The sequence below is a fragment of the Emydura macquarii genome, unplaced genomic scaffold, assembly GCF_026122565.2.
Source record: "Emydura macquarii macquarii isolate MOO-44397 ecotype Brisbane River unplaced genomic scaffold, CSIRO-AGI_Emac_v2 contig_1253, whole genome shotgun sequence".
In the NCBI taxonomy this organism is placed as follows: Eukaryota; Metazoa; Chordata; order Testudines; family Chelidae; genus Emydura; species Emydura macquarii.
This window is the reverse complement of record NW_027131390.1, coordinates 52,268,229-52,288,885: the sequence shown is the minus strand read 5'-3', so window position 1 is coordinate 52,288,885 and position 20,657 is coordinate 52,268,229. Positions and strand designations below refer to the sequence as shown.

Here is a 20,657-nt window from a genome sequence, read left to right as displayed (position 1 = left end):
ATTTGAGTTCCTTCAGAATTCTTGGATGAATATCATCTGGTCCTGGTGACCTATTACTGTTTAATTTATCAATTTGTTCCAAAACATCCTCTATTTACACCTCAGTCTGGGACTGTTCCTCAGATTTGTCACCTATAAAGAATGGCTTAGGTGTGGGTATCTCCCTCACATCCTCTGCAGTGAAGATTGATGCAAAGAATTCATTTAGGTGCTCCACAATGGCCTTGTCTGTCTTGAGTGCTCCTTTAGCACCTTGATCATCTAGTGGTCCCACTGATTGTTTGGCAGGCTTCCTGCTTCTTATGGACTTAAAAAAGTAGTTGCTGTTGGGTTTTTTGGTCTTTTGCTAGTTGCTCTTCAAAATCTTTTTTTGGCCTGTCTTATTATATGTTTACACATGACTTGCCAGAGTTTATGCCCCTTTTTATTTTCCTTAGTATGATTGGACTTCCAAATTTTAAAGGATTCCTTTTTGCCTCTAACTACTTCTGTTCCTCTGCTGTGTAGCCATTATAGTACTTTTTTGGTCCTATTGCTGTTGTTTTTGATTTGGGATATACCTTCGTTTTGAGCCTCTATTATAGTGGGTTTTTTTAATAATGCAGACCATATGACTTCCCTTAATTAATTCCTTAAGTCCAATAGCTGTGCTTGAACTAGACTAGAGCATATATTTTAGAAGCTAATCTTAATTTAAAAATTGCCAGTGAGGAACATTTATCCTTATCCTACACAATCTTTGTTGAGTTTGTGCCTTGTTTTTGTCTGAATTTGTGTAGCTTCAGTTTCCAGCCATTGGATCTTGTTATACCTTTATCTGCTCGATTAAGTGCCCTCTGTTATCAAATTTCTGCTCCTCACATAGGTACTTATGGACTATGATCAAGTCACCCCTTAACTTGCTCTTTGATAAGCTAAATAGAATGAGTTATTTGAATCTCTCATTCTAAGGCATGTTTTCCAATCCTTTAAATCATTCTTGTGGCTCTTCTCTGAACCTTCTCCTATTTTCAGTATCCTTCATGAAGTGTGCACACCAGAAGTGGATACAGTATTTCAGTATTGGTTGCGGCAATGCCAGATACAGGAGTAATATAGTCTCTCTCCTCTTAGTTGATATTCTCCTGTTTATATATCCAAGGATCTCATTAGCCCTTTCAGTCATTGCTTTGTACTGGGAGTTCATGTCCAACTGATTATCCACCATGATCCCTAAGTCTTTTTTCAGAATTGCTGCTTCCCAGTATAGAGTCCCTCCTTCTGTAAGTATGGCCTAAGTTCTTTGTTGCTGGATGTATGACTTTACATTTGGCTGTATTGAAATGCATATTTGTTTGCTTGCATGCAGCTTACCATATGATCCAGATAGCTCTCTATTAGTGACTTATACTCAAGTATTAACCGCTCCCCTAATCTTTGTGTCATATTTGCACATTTTATCAGGGGTGATTTATGTTTTCTTCCAGGTCGTTGATAAATAGGAGAGGGCCAAGAACTGATCCTATTAGAAATGCTCCCGCTTGGTGATAATGATTCCCTGTTTACAATTACAGTTTGAGACCTATCAGCCAATTTTTAATGTATTTAATGTGTGCCATGTTAATTTGGTGTCTTTCTAGTTTCTTAATCAAAATGTCATCTAGTACTAAGTCAAATGTCCTGTAAAAAGTCTAAATATATTTAAGCAGCACTATTACCTTTATCAGTCAAACTTGTAGTCTTATTTTAAAAAAAAGAGAAGTCAGTTTGATGAGATTTATTTTCTTTAAACCCATTTTGATTGGCATTAATTATATTACCCTATTTTAATTCTTTATTTATCGATCTCCATATTAGCTGTTCCATTATTTTGTCCAGGATCAAAGTCAATCTGACGGGCCTGTAATTACCTAAGGCATCCCATTTGCCTTTTTAAAATATTGGTACAACATTAGCTTTCTTTTAGTCCCCTGGAACTTTCAAGACTTATTAAAAATCAACATTAATAGTCTAAGAGTTCCTCAGTTAGCTCTTTTAAACCTATTGGATGCAAGTTATCTAGACTTCCTAATTTAAGAATGTTTTAAGGTTAGTAGCAGCTTTTTAGTATCTTCTTATATTATTCTTGAAATGTAAGGTAGCCATCATCATAGGATTATCTGTATTTGGGAAAAGGCCAAATGAAAAAAAAAAAAATATTGAACACGTCTGCCTTTTCTGCATTATTATTGACAGTTCTACTGCTTCTATCTAGTAGCTGACCAATACCATTGTTAGGGTTCCTTTTGTTTTAGAAATACATTAAAAAACCCCTACTACCTATTGTCCTTAACTCTGCTGATCATAGAGGTATCCTTGTGTCCTTTTGCTTCTCTTATCAATTTTCTACAATTCTAGCTTGTAATTTATATTAATTATTTTTTCCATTCTCTCTATATATTTTTTATTTTTGACTGCTCCTTTCACTTCACTGCCAAGCAAGTTTTTTTATTTTTGTTTAACACCAGCATAGCCTTCGTTCTCAATTGTGGGATTGTGTTTTTTTGGGCATCTAGTAAAATATTCTTAAACATTTCCCAATTATCATTCAGACTTTTCTGTTTAAATTATTTCTCCCAGGTGATATGGCTTACAATTATTTTCATCTTTGAGAAATTGGTCCCTTTAAAGCATCAAATATATGTATTACTGGTTTGGACTGTATTCTTTATTCATAACAGATCTAATCAAGTCTCGATCACTTGCATCTTAAGCAGCCACTAATTTTTTAGTTCTGTGATTAATTCCTCTTTATCTGTTAAGACGAGGTCTAATACATAATTCCACTGTGTTAGATGTGACACTTTTTGAATTACGAAATTGTCATCTATAATATTTAAAAATTACTAGGATATTTTACTATTGGCAGCAAGACACATCCAGCATGTCATTCAGATTGAAGCCCCCATGTTAATACATCTTATTCCTTACACATTATAGATGGATTCTAAAGAGAGCCAGTCATACAGTTCTCTAGTGTGATTTGGTGATCTGTAGCAGACACCAGCTAGTACCCCATCTTGTGCTTTATTTGTTAGAACATTGATCCATAAGCATTCAAAATCATTTGCTTCTGAGTCATTGGTAATGAAATAGGTAATGTCATTTTTGACATAGTCAAATGAGGCTACTTTTGAGTGTTCACCAATGTTATACTATCGAGAGCTTATAAACATATACTTAAGATCTTTTGCTTACCAGTAGAGGGCAGATGTCTCCTGCAGTAAGATTTTATTTTGAAAGAATCCTCCTCTTATGTAGAAAGGTTCCAGAGGGGTAGCTGTGTTAGTCTGTATACAGCAAAAACAATGAGAGTCCTGTAGCACCGTAAAGACTAACAAATTTCTGCAAGCATAAGCTTTCGTGGGCTGCAACCCACTTTGTCAGATGCACGAAGTGGGTTGCAGCCCATGAAAGTTTAATGCCCACATAAATTTGTTAGTCTTTAAAGTGCTACCAGGACTCTTGTTGTTTCGTCTTATGCAGTGTTTCAGACATTGAATTGTATCAAGTATTGATAATTGTTTAACTTTTAAATTTGCTTTTTCTTATTTTCTTAAAATGTTCACTCCTTATTTTAGACAGTTATATTCATCTTAATTTCTATTTCTGGGGCTTCTCTGGTATTTTAAAATGTACTGTCAGTGTAACTCCCTGTATTCAAATATTTTAATGAAAAATGAAACACAAGAATACTGTTTTCACATTCCAGTTCCAGGAAATTCTTTCAGCTTAAGAATAAAATATATACTAGACTAATGGATTCCTTAAGGGAAAACCACAAAACCTACCTTAGCAGCGCTGGTGTGTACCATTTAAGCCCCATGTTGAGGCTGCATGAGGTGATTTGCTAACAGAGCAATTGCATAAGTAGGGTCCCCTCCCAATCCTAGATGGTGTGGGGATACCAGCACTGGCTGTGCATAGGTCACAGAGGAAGGTGTCATTCAAAGTAGGCCACAGGAGAGGGCCATGAGATCAGTGATTACACAGATCAATGGCTTATCACCTTGTACAAGTGAAGTAGATTGGCTGTAGCTGCTATTTGAGTCAAAGCTGATAAGAGTGAAATCCACCATCTCGATGCATTTCACCTATATAAAACTGCATTACTTGTGTGAGGCAAAAATAGCATCAGTCGAAATGAAGAGAAAAAATGGTATAACAATATCAAGTGATTTAACAGCTTTCAGAGATTATTTCTATAATTTCAGTTTGAGAGGTAAAGTGACTGGCTGTTTAGATAAAAATGATAAATAGCTGTAATTTTTAAATTTCCTTCTGCGAGAGGCTCCATGCATGGCTGTTAGAGTCCAGGAAGTCTGTTTTTCTCACCCTGATTCGGGACAGTATTTAAGCATGATCATGGCTTTAAGCATCTGAGTACTTGTTGCTTAGAGTTTGGCACATGAACCCTCTTGTCTCAAGTTCTCACATTAAGTGTACTATGCTTTAGAATGAGAGTAGATAAGACTTTTGTGGGATCTGATAATATGACTCTTTAGTAGGAAGACCTGTTGCTATGAAGCAGGATTAATTGAAATTGCTGAAAACTTTCGTGGAAAAGTTTTAGCTAGTTTGTTTTGTGCAGATTTTGAGTTCATTGTCCATGAAATTTTGAAGACACAAACTTTCCTCTTTGCAGATCCTATTGTATCAAATCATAATACAATTTTAGCTTGTAATTTTACAATTTTGTTGAGTCTCAATCATCTTTGGCATGACTTGTTGGCAGAAGGGATTGATAGACCAATATTCAGAAAGTCTCTCACACATTTATAAGAATACACAAAATACTTTATAAGCAGTTAGAGCTGCTACACATGCAACATAAATCCACAAAAGAAAGACAATGAAAAGATAAGCTACCTTAACAATACGTGCTTTCTATTTCTCCACCCTCAAACACCATTATCATAAAACAGACCAAGCATTGCAAACTTAATTCTGCCCTCTTTTCATTCTTCTGTGTGTACCCGACCCTAATAGCTGGTGATGTTTGGTGCTGTAATAGGTTATATGGGGAAAAGATAGGTTATTAAAGAGTTGTACAGTATGTAGAATGACAGCTAGAGAGTGGCATCTCCTTGGTGTCAGAGATCAGGTTGTGGTGCACTATCACTGGTGAATGATATTTAAATGGTCAAGTTTAGACATGATAAATAGGGTCCAATTCTGAGCTCTCATTTATAAGTTTGAGCCCTAGAAAAAGTCATGTTAGCCCTAATTATGTCTCTTTTTTAATTTGACTATTTAAACTCTTAGAAAGGTTTAAGAGGCTCTTTAATGGCTGAACAGTTCTTCAAATGCTTGCTTGTGTCCATTCCATGCTAAGTGGGTGCATGCTGCAGGCACAGTTGCTGGATATTTTTCCTTTAGTGATATCTGTAGGGCCAGCTCTAGCTCTGGAGCCACGTGCATATGTGCTGGTATAAAGGATGCTGCTGGCTCCGCACCCTCTCAGTTCCTTCTTACTGCTCATGATGATTGCTGCAACGACTCCTTGTTCCAGCAAGGTTTCTTCAGTGGTTTTCGGACTCTTCTTTGTTCGTTGTGCTAATAGTTTAGTGCATATAGTTCCATAAATTGTGTTAGTATATGTAGTTCCTATTGTTGAAGGACTTCTTGCTCCAGGGGCCAGCATGCCCCAATCCCTGGGCTTCAAACCCTCTGCCTCTTGGGGCAAACCTATACCTGTGAATGACCCACACGCCAGCTGCTAGAAGTGCTTGGGGGAATCTCATGTACAGGACAAGTGTCAAATTTGCTGGGACTTCAGACCCCGCACAAAAAGGGACTGGGACATTAGGCTAAAGATTATTCTCATGGAAGCTGCCCTTAGATCCATCTCAGAGCCAAGCGACTCCAATGCTGCACCGAGTACATCTGCGTCAGTGCAAGCACTCAGCCGGTACTAAGCTCTTCCTGGCACTGTTCTCCATTCCTGGAGTCGAGGAAGAAGCACAAAAAGCAGTGCATCGATAGAGGGCACTCAATGGCACAGAAGAGAGACAAGCAGGGAGAGGGAATGAGACCCACATCGGGCCACTCTGCTACTCCTGGACCCATGTCAGCACCATCAACTCCACTAAGGGCGTTGAGTCCAGTGCAGGACCCTCCACCGACACTGGGAAGCCACCATAGTACCAGTGGTCTGGTATTTCCATCGATGCCAGAGGCCTGTCAGGCAGTAAGGGACCTTGTCTCTTTTCCTGTCCTCCCAACCCCAACAGGGCGCGTGGTGCCCACAACTTCGAGGAGCAGGGAGTGCCAGATGCCTTCCTGGAACCAGGGCCCCCGGCACCATGCAGGGGCAAGCCCCACATGACTCTGGTGTTCCGATCCCTGGCATGTTGCGGGTCCCTGGAACTCTGGCATCATGTGGAGGAGGAAGTGGGTACCACTCCACAGTGTCACCTGGAGAGGAATCCTCTTCAGAGTCTGAACAGGAATCCTATGTGCCACTGAAAGACCACCAACAAACCTAGCCTGTGCCCCATCGGGCTTCAGTGCTGGTCCTCCGGTGGTTGCCTGGCTGGTGGGGTCACTGACTGATGTAGTGGACATATTGGAACCCCTGGGGGTTTCCCCTGATACTGGAACTTCCCTCGCACTACTCTTTCTTGGTGGTCTCCGATAGAGGGGATACCGCCCCTTCCTGCTAATCCTGACCCTGATTCTGGTACCGACCCCTGTACTGAAGTCCAGGAGATGCCTCCAGGCAACATAGTCAAGATAGAGGAAGTGGAGGGAGTCCCTCCTCTGGTACAAGCCTCCTCATTGTCATCCCTGGATGAGGCTGAGGCAGGGACCAGCAACCTACTTCCCCAGGATGATTTCAAGGCCCAGTAGGACCTGCTGAAATGGGTTGCTTCAAACCTGGGCATGGAAATAGAGGAGATCAGAAAGGCTTTGCACAGCCAGATAGATACCCTGACTGCAGCAGCTCAAGCCAAAGTGGCCCTGCCCATTAATGAGGCAGTGATAGGACCAATTAAGGCCCTATGGCAAACTCCTTTTTCTCTGGCCTGCACTTGAAAGAGGACAGAGAAAAAGTATCTGCTAGCAAATGGGTTCAACTATCTGTACTCCCACTGTCAACGTTCCCTGATGGTGTCTGCAACAAATGGGAGGGACAGGCAGGGACAGTCGAGTGCTACACTGAAACAAAAGGACACAAAGAAACTAGACCTTTTCAGAAGAAAGATTTATTCCACAGGTAACCTCCAACTATGTATCACCACTCAGCAGGCTTTGCTGGGAAGATACCATTTTAATCTATGGGACTCCCTAAATAAATTCAAAGAATCCCAGTCTCAAGTTGAGACAGCAGTTCATGGCCCTCTTGGAAGAGGGTAAGAGTGTGGCCAGAACCTCCCTCCTGGCAGCTCTGGACACTGCCTGCTCAGTGGCCGGACAATGGATTCATCGGTCACCATGAGGCACTGCCCCTGGTTCCAGTCCTTCGGCTTTCCCCATGAGGTCCAACAGTCTATCCAACACCATCTGTTTGAAGGCTCTGCCCTCTTCTTAGCGCAGACGGACACAAAACTTCATGGATTGAAGGACTCCAGGGCCAGCCTTCGATCCTTAGGCCTGTTTGCTTTGTTGGCCTCCAGGAAGCACTTCAGGCCCCAGCAGCCTTTGCAGTTCTCGGAGCCTCCCAGACAAGAACCCTACAATCGGAAAGGCAGAGGTTATAAATGACACCAAAGCATTCCCGTGCCCTTTAGCCTCCAAGTAAGGGATCCTAGGATATTCTGATGGGGCCAAATAGGCTTTTGAAGGTGCTCCCGAGAATGTTGTACCAGTCACTACTTCAGATTCTTCCCTTCCCCCCCCCCCCCCTTTATTTTTGGACCATCTATCATGCTTCAGCCTGGCCTGGGCATCCATAACATCAGACCATTGGGTCCTGAGCACAGTGCCAGTTGGATATACCCATCAGTTTTTATCCCTCCCTCTCACTCCCATCCCCATCCCTTTTCAGGGACCCTTAGGTTATCAGGATCTTCTTCCAGAGGTGGGGACCTTCTTCCAGAGGTGGACCTTTTTGCCACCAGACAGAACAGGAAATGCCATCAGTTCTACTCACTGTGCAGGCACAGCAGGGATTTCCTCTCCGATGCCTTCCTGTTCTTGTGGGCACATCATCTACTGTATGCCTTCCCTCCAATCCCCTTGGTTCACAGACTTCTAAAGATCAAGTGTGACAAGCAAAGGTCATCGTGATGGCATAGTCATGCCAACATTGGTTCGGCATGCTCCTGGACCTCTCAGTGGCAGCAACACTCGTGCTCCCACTCTGCCCGGACCTGATCTCACAAGACCGCGGCAGGTTGCTTCACCTGAATCTCACCGCCCTGCACCTGACTGCATGGTTGCTGCATGGCTGAACCCCAAAAAGCAGTCTTGCTCAGAGCAGGTTTGGCAGGTCTTGCTAGGCAGTAGAAAGTCTTCCACCAAGGCTACCTACGTGGCTAAATGGAAATAGTTCATGGGTTAGGCCTCTGGACAGAATCTCTGCAGTCTGTATTGGACTACCTGCTCCAGCTGAAGCATCAAGGTCTGGCACTCTCATCTATTAAGATTTACTGGGCAGCCATTTCAGTCTTCCACCCCCCCAGTGAATGGCAGATCAGTGTTCTCCCATGAGATGATGATCAGGTTTCTCAAGGGGCTGGAAAGGCTCTACCCTCAGGTTCATTAACCTATCCCACTCCATCAGACTTAAATCTGGTCCTATCCAGACTCATGGGCGGCCCCCCCCCCCCCTACGAGCTGTTAGCATCGGCGTTCCTGCTACTTCTCTCTGTTGCTGGACGAATTCCTGCACATGGCCCCCCCTCGCACTCCTCCCCATCCATTCGGGCTAACAGTCAACCCACGACCTGACCTTATTAGGGCGTTACCATGGAATCGGCTGCACCTTTGGCTCCCACGTCATATATGAGGAATGTAACTGACTAGGGGAGACGAAACTCCCCAGCAACCAGGAAAACTGCAAGTGTCTCCCGGCCAATCCAGTGCTGGCACGAAGCCCATATCATGTTCCTTGGCCAATCAGTTAACCCTCCATGTCCCATTTAGTCCATAAAGAGGGGTCTTTCCCAAGCCCCCTTGGAGAGTCTCATCGAAACCAGCCTGATCATCTGGTCCCGATTCTCCCCGCTCACGTCTTCCCCCTCCCTCCCCAAGCGTGAAACGTGTTTTGCCGGCCGAATCGAATAATGCTGTGGATATTAGTCTGGTGAGAAGTTAACTATCAGTCTGTATTTTACAGCTACGTTGTCTGTTTAACTGCCCGTTTCTGTCTTGCAGTTAACTGTCTGTGTGAAATCTCTGTGGGTCTGTGTAAAATCCTTCTGTCTTGCAGTTAACTGCTTCTGCCTCTGTGCCTTATAGTTAACTGTCTGTGTGACCCCCCTTTCTGTTTCCTGCCAGCAACTAATTGTCTGTGTAGCATAGTAGTAAGTGTCCCTGTCTGCTACGTGGGAGACCAGGGTTTGATTCACAGGCAGGGAACCACTGTCTGTTTAATATTAGTTTAGGTCTTTATAGTTAGTTGCCTGTTTAATACTTTTTTATATCAATTTATGTTTTGTGCTTAATTGTTTTTATATCCTTTTATATTAGTCTATATTTTATAGTGAATTGTTTGTTTAAATGAGTATAACTAGTTAAAAATCTATATTACTCCTGTGTTTATAATAAAATTCATTTATTCCCTAACTGACTCATTATTGACTCTGGGGGATCACTAACCTGTCCGAACACTCTCTTGAAAGATTGCCTGCCTGGTGGAGATCACCTCAGCCAGAAAGGTCTCCTAAAATCAGGGCTCTTATGTCAGAACCATCCTACACGGTATTCTTCAAGGATAAGGTCAAACTGTGCCACCATCTGGCCACCCTGCCAAAGGTGGTGTCGCAGTTTCATAACCACCATGACATCTTTCTACTGGTTTTCTTCCCAAAACCTCACAAATCACGGAAGAATGACAGCTTCATACACTGGACATTAGGTGGGCCTACGCCTTTTATACTGAGAGGGCTAAGCCCTTCCGCAAGTCCACGCAGCTCTTTGTAGTAATAGCTGAAAGGATGAGAAGATTATATGTGTCATCCCAAAGAATCTTGTCATGGATAACCACCTGTATCTGGGCTTGTAATAAGCAGGTGAGTGTCACACTTCCAGCCATCATGACCACCCATTCCACATTAGCCCAGGCTTCGTCAGTTGCATTTCTCGCACAGATACCAATCCAGGACATCTACAGAGCTGACACCTGGTTGTCAGTTCATACCTTTGTGTCCCACTACACTATCACCCAACAGGCCCGGGATGATTCCAGTTTTGGGAGAGCGTTGTTGCAATCGGTACGTTCATGAATTTTGAGCTCACCTCCAGTGGTACTGCTTGAGTCACCTAGCATGGAATGGACATGAGCAAGCACTTGAAAAACAGTTACTAACCTTTTGTAACTGTTCTTCGAGATGCATTGCTCATGTCGATTCCATGACTCACCCTCTTACCCTTCTGTCGGAGTTACCGGCAAGAAGGAACTAAGAAGGCATGGGGCTGGCGGCATCCCTTATACTGGTGCATATGCTTGTGGCTCCAGAGGGTGCTAGAGCCAGCCCTACAAATACTCCTAAGGGAAAAGTCTCTGGCAACTGGGCACAATCATGGAATGGACATGAGCAATACATCTCAAAGAATAATAGTTGCAAAACTGTTTTTTACTAAAATGTTTTGTATGTGTATATGGTAAATGTTGTTGAGTCAGGCAAAGGCTTTCGTTAAATTCCACAGAGGTATATACATTAGGAGGCATACTGTGGTCTGGAAAGACCATTTTTGTGATTTCTCTCTTAGTATTTGTTGAGATTATTCATTTTCCATGCTTGCTGAAACAGATACTCTATCATCAGTTGCTATTCAAGTTCTAATTTCTTTTTATTTTTTTCGTTTAGTTCAAAAAACATCGTTCTTCCCCTGCGTACACAAACAACTTTGCAAAATCTGTGGTCAACCTTGTAGATGCTGTAAGTATCATTATGGTTCCTGAAAACTCTATCACTGAGTTGATTATTTTAAGTCATTATATGGAAAGTTGTCTTTACAGACATTAGGATGAAAATAAATGCAATCACCACCTGTTAAATAGTTGAGAAATTACTTTACAGTTTCTTTGCAGAGGACTGACTCAGGCTGCTATGTAGAAAGGTTCCTATCTGTAAGAAACCACAGATTTATTCTTGGCATTGTCTCAAAGGCTGCAGCTGCCACAAGCTCCTGCAAAGGAGCTTTCCACATGAGTCACTGCTGAACAGTTAGATTTAATCAAGCTTTGATATAGAAAAAGCCTGCAGTGCTCCTAGTGGCCACAAGTGGGCAGTGCTGTGAGCACAGCCCATGGAGAATAGAGATATCTGATGGGAGTATAACAGAAGCCTGTGAATAAGCATTTTCATTTCAGTGAAAAAGCCTCTTGTGAAGGAACATCTTTATTAGTGGGCGGGATGGAGAGCATTAAATAGAATTCACAATATGCATAGAACACATACATGGAAGTGAACTGGTTTTGAATGAAACTTATTCTATAAACTGAAAACAAGATTGGAGATAAAATATATGCTTTCTCTCTCCCCTAGTTATACATGTTTTGGAGTTATGTGGCATACTGAAGGAACACCAGATTCCTGTGTGCTGATTTGACTGTTTTCCTTTAAGCTTACTTGCATGTCTGAATAGTATAAGTGCTTTTCCCTTTAAAAGCTCATACTAAGATATATTTGGCCACATTTTGCCCTTGTATGTGCCTGCAATGGAAACCAATAGGAACCAAGAAAATACTTGGAAACTAATCCAGTTTCAGCTGTCTGTTTTAAAGCAACATGACATTTTTGTACCTTGTGATTAAATTCAGGAAAAGGAAACACATCCTGACTGAATAAGCTGTCTGCTCCAACACACAGTGGAAAGCCTGAGAATCATCAGTCCCATCTTGCAATAGCCAGTGTGGAGGTGCACCAGGACTGCTAGTGCAAGACATTAGCAGGCATAGTAGCCAGAAGCCATTACAAACTTAATAAGCAAATTGTGGATCTGTACAATTTCTTGATCCATGAGACACCCACAGTTAAGTGACTGCAGAGCTGAATTCTGCGATATGAAGGGGTTTGTGGAAGTACTACTGCATTAATGCTCTTTATCCCAGCACTGCACACAGTGGTACCATACAGATGCTGCTATGTTATGGAATTTCCATTGACCCCAGGATTTCTCCCAAATATTATTTTGAATTTGATGAAGTCAATGCATGGGACTTAACACATAATCAGTAGAAGATGCTGTTTAAGAGTCATGTACTGACATTAAATGTTTGCATCTTTTTTTATTCAAAGATAGTAAATAAATCACATCACTGTGTCAGTAGGCTTGAGATGGTAATGTAGAAAATGTGCATCAAAACTATTGTAATTTCTGCTCCATTGTAAATTTATGTTCTTTGAGTGATGTCCTTGGGGTGCTCCACTTCAGATGATGGTGCCTCCCTGTGCCTTGGATCAGAGAATTTTAGCGCCGTCCCTGTTTAACAGTGCTGTCGGTGCCTCATCAAGCATGTGTGACTTGACCTCCCTCAGTTCTTTCTCAACTGTTCTCGGCCTGAGATGGAGCTCCCAGCAGCATGAGAAATGTCAGCTTACCTACTGCTTAAAATAGATTTTTGCATCATCGTTTTAGCATACTAGTTAGTTTACTTACCTTTCTTCCTCATTTACTTCATTTAAAAAAAAAACCTTCTTTTCCATCCCTTACAAAAACCTTCCCCCTGAAGGTGAATCATTATTCACAGTCATGCTTGGTTCACTGGTAATGCTCTGCAAATCTGCAGATATCCGCTTTATACTTGTGAACCATTTCTTGCAGATCGCGGGTTGGATGGTCATGGAGATCAGGACATCTATGACTTCTGGGGCAGGGCTGGAGCAGCAGCCAGCCGGGGTGCAGCAAACAGCTGATCAGCTGTTAGGCGGCTGGCAGAGCTCAACAGCTGATGAAGGGTTACTGGCTCCAAAACAGCTGATGTGAGGATGCAGATGCAGTTAAATCTTAAAAGAGGGAGGGCGGATTGCGGGTTGGGAAAAAGCTTATTCCATCAGATGCAGATCCACATATTTGTATCCACACAGGGCTCTATTCACCAGGCTTCAAGCACTGCATTTCGTGCCAGGAGGCAATTCTGATAACGGATGGACACTCTCAATGTGTCCACTGCTTGAGTGAGTCACATTCCACAAAAATATGCTCACTGCAGCAACGTAAAGGCTCGTGCCAGGAGAGACAGAGGTCTGCATCTCAAACTTATCCTTATGGAGATGTCTCTGTGACCAGCATCCGATCCCGGCCAGCAGACCTCCTCTGGATAATGCTCCTCGGCAACCTCACCCTCTTCTCAGATGAAGGCTCATTCCTCCAAAACATCTATGAGGAAAAGAGCAGCAATTTCTCCTCCCAAAGAGCTGCTGAAGAAGAAATGGTCCCCGACAATTCTTTATCCTTGGTACCAACTTCACCAAGGCTGAATACATATGATGTACGGGGATTTTCCGGCACCACCCGCACCGTGGCATCTGACGATCCCAAATGAGCAGGCTCAAAGTTGAGGCAAGCAAAAGCCTACTTCCTCCATTGCAGCACCGCCTAAAGATGTGGCACCAAAACAAACTATGCCTCCACCACCTGCTCCACATCCATCAGTGCTGAAAACATTGACCATCCCCCGATTTGGACATTGTTTGACCCCTTTCTATTCTACATGGGCTTCCAGCACTGTGGACAAATGGGCCTTAGAAATAATCCACATAAGCTACTTGATCCCATTCACCTCCAGCCCCACCCCCCTTCCCGTCCCTCTTCAGGGACCTTTCTCATAAGCGCCTTCTACAGCAAGAAGTAAACCACCTTTTACACCTGGGTGCCGTGGAACAGGCACCACTACAACACAGAGGGGAAGTTTTTACTCTCATTACTACTTAACCCAGAAAAAGAATGGAGGATGGAGACTATTCTAGATCTCAGAAAGCTCAACAAATTCATAAAGGCCCAAAGTTTCAGGATGGTGACATTAGCAGTCATAGTATCAGCACTGGAATAAGGGGACTGGTTCTCACTTCTCGACCTCCAAGATGCCTATTTCCACATAACTATACATCCCGCTCACAAGAGGTTTCTCAGATTTATGCTGGGAACAGATCATTACCAATACAAAGTCTTGCCTTTTGGTCTCTCGACAACACTGTGAGTGTTCTCCAAAATCATTGCGGTGGTGGCAGCGCACTTTCACAAACAAGCGGTAGTAATATTCCCCTGTCTGGACAATTGTCTACTAAAAGCTCCACTTGGGCAGATGCCCTCAACGTTACTCACAGGACACTTACCTTCTTTCTGAGACTGGGTTTACAGATAAATTTACAAAAATCAACTATAAGCCCCATACAGAAGTTGGACTTCATTGGGGCCCACCTGGACTCCCTGGAAGCCAAAGCATCATTACCAATTAATAGGTTTACTAGCACGACCATCCTCATCTCCTCAGTACTGAATAGTCCACGCATATTGGCACGAACCTATCTCCAACTGTTAGGCCACATGGCAGAAACCGCGTTTGTGGTATGACATGCATGTCTTCATGTGCACTGTCTTTAGGGCTAGCTAAGAGCCATCTATATACCACAAAAACTCAGCCTAAACAGATGTCTTGCAATATCGATCAAAGTCAGACTCTATATTTGTGGACACAAACCAAAAACGTGTGCATGGGAGTACCTTTCACCCAGATTCCACCTTCAATGATACTCAAAACTGATGTCTCCCTGATAGACTGGGAAGCACATCTACAGCACCACACAATTCAGGGCGGTGGACCCCTCCTGAGATAGTTACACATAAATCTCAGAACTACGAGCAGTTCGCAGCACATGCTTCCGTTTCCTGCCATTGATTAGGGACCAGATCATATGACTAATGACCGACAACATTGCATGCATGTTTTATATAAACCAACAAGGAGGCATCCAATCACATTCCCTATGCATCAAGGCCATGAAACTATGGAACTGGTGTATCTGACAGTGTCAGCATCTCAGCCTCATACTTCCCAAGCTGTCAAAATACTACAGCAGACACACTGAGCAAAGAACTTTCTCAGAACCATGAATGGGAACTAAATAATAAGGTCCTACAGAACATATTCAAACAGTGGGTTCATCATCCATCATCATCCATCCATCGATCTCTTTGTGACATCCCAGAACCACAAATGTCCACAATTCTGCTTGAGAGCAGATGTGGGGCGCGTCAGTCCTTGGGGGATGCCTTCCTCCTCAAATGGGATGCACCTCTGCTATATGTGTTTCCCCCGATCACTCTGTTATCAAAAGTGATATACAAAATACGTACCAACAAAGCCAAGGTCATACTGATAGCCCCAACATGGCCCAGACAGACTTGGTACTCTTACCTATTGCAGTTGGCAGTATGCAAGCCTGGCACTCTCCAACTTATGCCAGACCTTCTGTTACAGCATGCTGAACAGGTTCACCACCCGAAACTGGGGAGACTTCACCTGGAAGCATGGCTCCTATCTGGTTCCATCAGGACTAACTAATCTGTTTAAGAACAGATTAAAAACATGTTACTAAACAGTAGAAGGTCAATCATGCATAATATTTGCCTTTTGAAATGGAAGAAGTTCCACGTATGACCAAACAAAGGACTGTTGTTTCCACACCCCTACCAGTCGTATTGGACTATATCTTGGGACTAAAGACATCCACACCTTCCATTAGCTCAATCAAGGTATATCTTGCAGCTGTTACCGCCTTCCATCTTAAGATTGAAAGGACATCGATATTTGCCCATGCGATCACCAGGCGTTTCCTGATGGGAATCTGGAGCATCTATCCAGAAGTACGTGCACCAACTGCACTGTGGGACTTGAACCTAGTGCTCCCACTGCCTCATCGGACCACCATTTGAAACTTTGGCGGCATGTACTCTGATAAACCTATCTATGAAAGTAACATTTTTAGTGGCTATAACATTGGGCGAGTTAGGGGCCCTCATTACACATCTACCTTACACCAACTTTTTCAAGGATAAGGTCACTCTAAGACCTCATCCAAAATTTCTGCCTGAAGTACTTTTCTCCTTTCATATGAATCAATCAATCCATCTTCCCTCATTCTTCCCCGACCATAAGGGAGTACATGGAACTTAGTGTTATGTACTTTAGATGTCACACACTCTCTAGCATTCTACCTTGATAGAACGAAATCTTTCAGAAAATCCCCAGAGTTATTCATTTCCATTGCAGAATGCTCCAAAGGTTCTGCTATATCTACATAGAGACTATCTAAATGGATCTAGGGATGCATCCATCTGTTATCAACAAAAGAACATACAGTTCCCACCAGGGATCAGAACTCGGTCAACCAGATCTTTCAACTTCAACAGCCTTTCTAAACAACGTTTGGACATATGTAGAACAGCCACTTGGACCTCTATACGTATGTTTACAAAACACTGTGCAATCGATCAGAGTTCAAGATTGGATGCACTGCTAGGTCCCACTGATGAAAAGCCCTTCCAAAACACCTCCTCTACTTCAACATGGGCTGTCATTTAGCAAGCAGGGTATGATTCTTAATCTCCCCATAAAATATATTGTACTATAATTTTTTCAGTAGGATGAATTTAAAAAAGATACAAAAACTCTATATTTTTAGTTTTTTCTGGTCTTTTTTTCCCTTGGTATTTTTCCTGTGCTTAATAGAACTCATTTGATCTCTCTTCCCTTTCTGTTTTTATTCATTCCCTCTTTTTCTCCTTTTTTGCTTGTAGTTAATTTCAGAGTAATAATTTTTTCAGTCTGGGAAGCCACAGAGTGTATCTTACTGCAGAATTTGATCAAAATACTTCTTAACAATGCTATCATGTGTCCTTATTCTGTCTGCCAGTTGTCCCATGCATATCCTCCCATCCTTACAAATTAGCACTGATCAGTGCAGGAATAATTTGCACAGTGGGTGTTAGTGAGAGTGTACACAAGCGACTGCTAGGTCATGCAGTGTATGTACATAAATGTTCAGGCTCTGTCCACTGTTCCTTTCATGGAGGGCTTGTAGTGTGGCCTCTCTTTGAATTCTAAAGGGAACCTGAAATGTAGCAGAAAGTTTCCTCCTTGCATTCCCCCATGGATTTATGTAGCGTAGCTGTGTTTCTTGCAGAAGTGTTAGTGGTTACTGGCACTTTGAGAGTATCAAGTCCTTACATGCCCCCCATCTCCATCTATTTACAATATCTGTTTGCTTCAGAAAATAGAGTAACTGCCAGCCATCAAATATTATTTCATTCATATGGCCTTATTGGATTTCCATAATCTCATGATATTGCTTTTGGCAATCAATAAATCACCCTCTCACAAACAATGGATTACAAATACTCTGGCTCCTCTAGAAAGAACATATTATCACAGGACTTTTTTTGACATGCTGTTCCTTCTTTAAAATCTTTCCTGGACAAAATTAAGTTTATCTAGTTGATCTCTCCTACCCCTATGCTCACTACCTTTTTTCCAACCTCTGTGTTGCCTGCTGACTCCTTTTAAGCATAAACTGGATGATATTCTAACAAAAGGGCTAGCGTGATTGTTGATTTATTCAGTGGGTGCATATATCATAACTCAGTACGCAGGATAGTTATACATTGTATTGTCCATTGTAGATATAATTTGATGAAAAAAATTAGAGTATTTGTTTAAAAAAAATAGTGACTCTTGGAGATGCTCTTTGGTAACTGTATGGTGTATGAATTTAAAATCAATGGCTTAAATCATTGCTAATTATATCTGGCTAGTGAGTCCTCTTCATGTGTCACCTTGGCCATGCTTTCTAATTTCAAACAAATATGAATGAGGAATATAAGCTCCTTTGCAAACTTGCAAGTCCTGAATATATTATAGAAAATATAATACTTTAAACTCTGAATTATATAGTACATTTATCTATCACTGAAATAAATATTTTTGAATAAAGATTACTGATATTTTAAAGTTACATTAATTAAATATTTTGAGCCTGATTCTCATTTACATTTCTACCATTTACACTGCTCTGACAGGATAAGATGGCCCTTAAAGTTGGTGTAAATAGTATTTATATCACTTTGCCAGTGTAAAGAGGAATTAAAGAGGGAGTGAAGTGCCCTGAATGTAAATGAGTCTAGCTATATGTGAATTAAAAAGTTTTTGATAGAACTTTTTTGGAGAAAACACAGATACTTTCCTTCAGGTTGATTGAGGATTGGTGTAACCCTTCCTTGGCCACTGAGATCAAACAGTGTATCTTTCGGAAATGGTGATGGGGAAATGTAGATATTCCTATGTAGTGATCAGTTACTAAAATGATCAGACATGAGAAACACTAAGGGGGGAAAATAGGTGGTCAGAATTGGAATTTGGAAAATGGATTTTGTCCTCTAGAATACTAAATTTAATAAAATAAGATTATCAGATTATAGATTTTTAGGCATAGCCGCTAATTATTTCCCCATGTTTCCCTCCTTCTTTATCCTCCTTGTCCTTCCGCTGACTGACTGGCTAAGTGTGCATGTTTGACCCAGTGTTCTACTCCTGTGCCTGTCCTGTCTCTGCCCCCAGATATACAAGGAACAGCTCAACACCAGGGTGGTTTTGGTTGCTGTGGAAACCTGGACAGACAGGGATCGTATTAACATTCGCCCTGACCCTCTGCAGATGCTTCATGATTTCTCCAAATATCGACAGTACTACATCAAACAGCATACTGATGCTGTACACCTACTCTCGTATGTACTGTTAGATGATGGTTTAATCCATGAGTTTTAGACACATATAGAATGTCTGCTTGTTTGCCAGCCTACCTCTTTCTCTTCTTCTTTGTCTGCACGTCAACTAACCTTTGCCTATATTTACCAGTTTCTGGTATTTTAATCTAGTAATTGTCCTGTCTCCAGTGTGTAACAAGGTATATTAAGGCATACTGATGTGCATTATGAAATTTTGATGTCTATACAACTGTTATTGTTACTGTTGTAAGTAGAGCCCAAACATATGGCTCTAGCCATTTCTTTGATTAGATCATTAATTAGATTAGATTAGATTGATGTGATAGTTTGCTATCTTAAAAAAACTACTTGTATATGCATCTAATTTATCAGGGAGCATAGCCCACTAGTTTCCTGAATGTTTTTCTATTGCTCATCTTGTGATAGTCTTTATATTGTATATTAGATTCTCTTATGCAGAGGTTCCCATGATGAGGCCAGCAGATCCCAAAGATATTCTTGATGGTCCCAGATGGTGCTGCTATATTCTTATGGCTGAACTCAGTGCAGCTACAGGATTGAGTAAACATGGTTATTAGCATGCCCTTGAGGGGATTTGGAGATGTCATTCAGCTCTGCAACCTAACCTTCTCCTTTCAGTGAGTAGCAGAAGGCAGAACTGAGGATGCCTTATACAGGAATGTTCCAGTGGCCATATTTTACTCATCCCTATGGCTGTACTGAAATCAGTTGTGGGAGTTGCACATGCTTACACCAGAAATGAATTTGGCCTGAGGGGCTATGCATTTTGGAATGAATCCTACCTGCATTTCTGTGGGCACGGAGAAGCCTCTGGCAACAAAACTATGGTGTTTTTGCTGCATGTAATTGGGGGGAAGAATAGGATTTGGGGGGAATTTATAGGGTTGCACATCCACTATGCTGTTCAGAGCCCAGCTCTGCAGGAGCACTCTAGTACAACAACCTGTAGGGGGCAGGGTAAGTTAGGTAGTAGGTAATCTGTCTGTCCACAATTCTTCAGTTTCATTTCCATCTGCCAAAGGCGAATGCTGGGGACACAGAAGTTACTCCAACCCATAGGCTTCAGGGTTTTTGTCTGACTCAACAATCAGGGCAGGGATGGTGTGAATTCCTCCTCCTTACATTCACTGATATCCCTGGCATCCAGCCAAGCTAGTTGGTCTGGTTGTTGGGGTGTAGATTTACGTCTGCATTTTTAGTTTTACATTGACAGTAGGAACCGTTACATTTGTTGCAAGTATGGACATAGATATAAGCAAAGGCTTTTAGGCATTTTCCCTATCTACAACTCTAGTATACTTGCTTTTTGTACGGAGGAGGGAAAATTTCCATAGTCTACTAGGGCCCAATCCTGCAAAATTATACACTCTACTTTCATTGACTTAAATGGGAGTGTTGTGTGTGCAAGGACTACAGGATAGTGGCTTTTTTATTCTTATGAAAAAAAAAATCTTGCTGGTAGTGGAATATGGTTTTATGCCATAATTCCAAGGTTTTTTGTGTTGATTACTGTATTCACTGCAACCAGGAGGACACTAATCTGTTTTTCAGGTATAACATTACTATTCACAACAATCTCCTATTTGTGAAGCTTTTTCATGTGCATTTTTTATAATTAGAGGCTGTGCAGCTCAGTTTCAAGAGTTTTATCTTAGGAATAGTGCTATTCTTGTAATATTCATCAGTGTAGTTCAATGTCCCACTTTCACTTCAATGTTCTTTCC

General features: G+C 41.9%; 1 protein-coding gene across 4 annotated transcripts in view; it reads left to right on the top strand.

Moving 5' to 3' along the window:
• Positions 1-20,657, top strand: part of ADAM23 (ADAM metallopeptidase domain 23) — a 239,490-nt gene that overhangs the window by 138,338 nt on the left and 80,495 nt on the right. For all 4 annotated transcript variants that reach the window (XM_067548777.1, XM_067548774.1, XM_067548778.1 and 1 more), the window contains 2 exons: positions 10,995-11,066; positions 18,746-18,912. In XM_067548777.1, the coding sequence (XP_067404878.1) occupies positions 10,995-11,066; positions 18,746-18,912 (239 nt within the window). The remainder of the gene's footprint in view (positions 1-10,994; positions 11,067-18,745; positions 18,913-20,657) is intronic.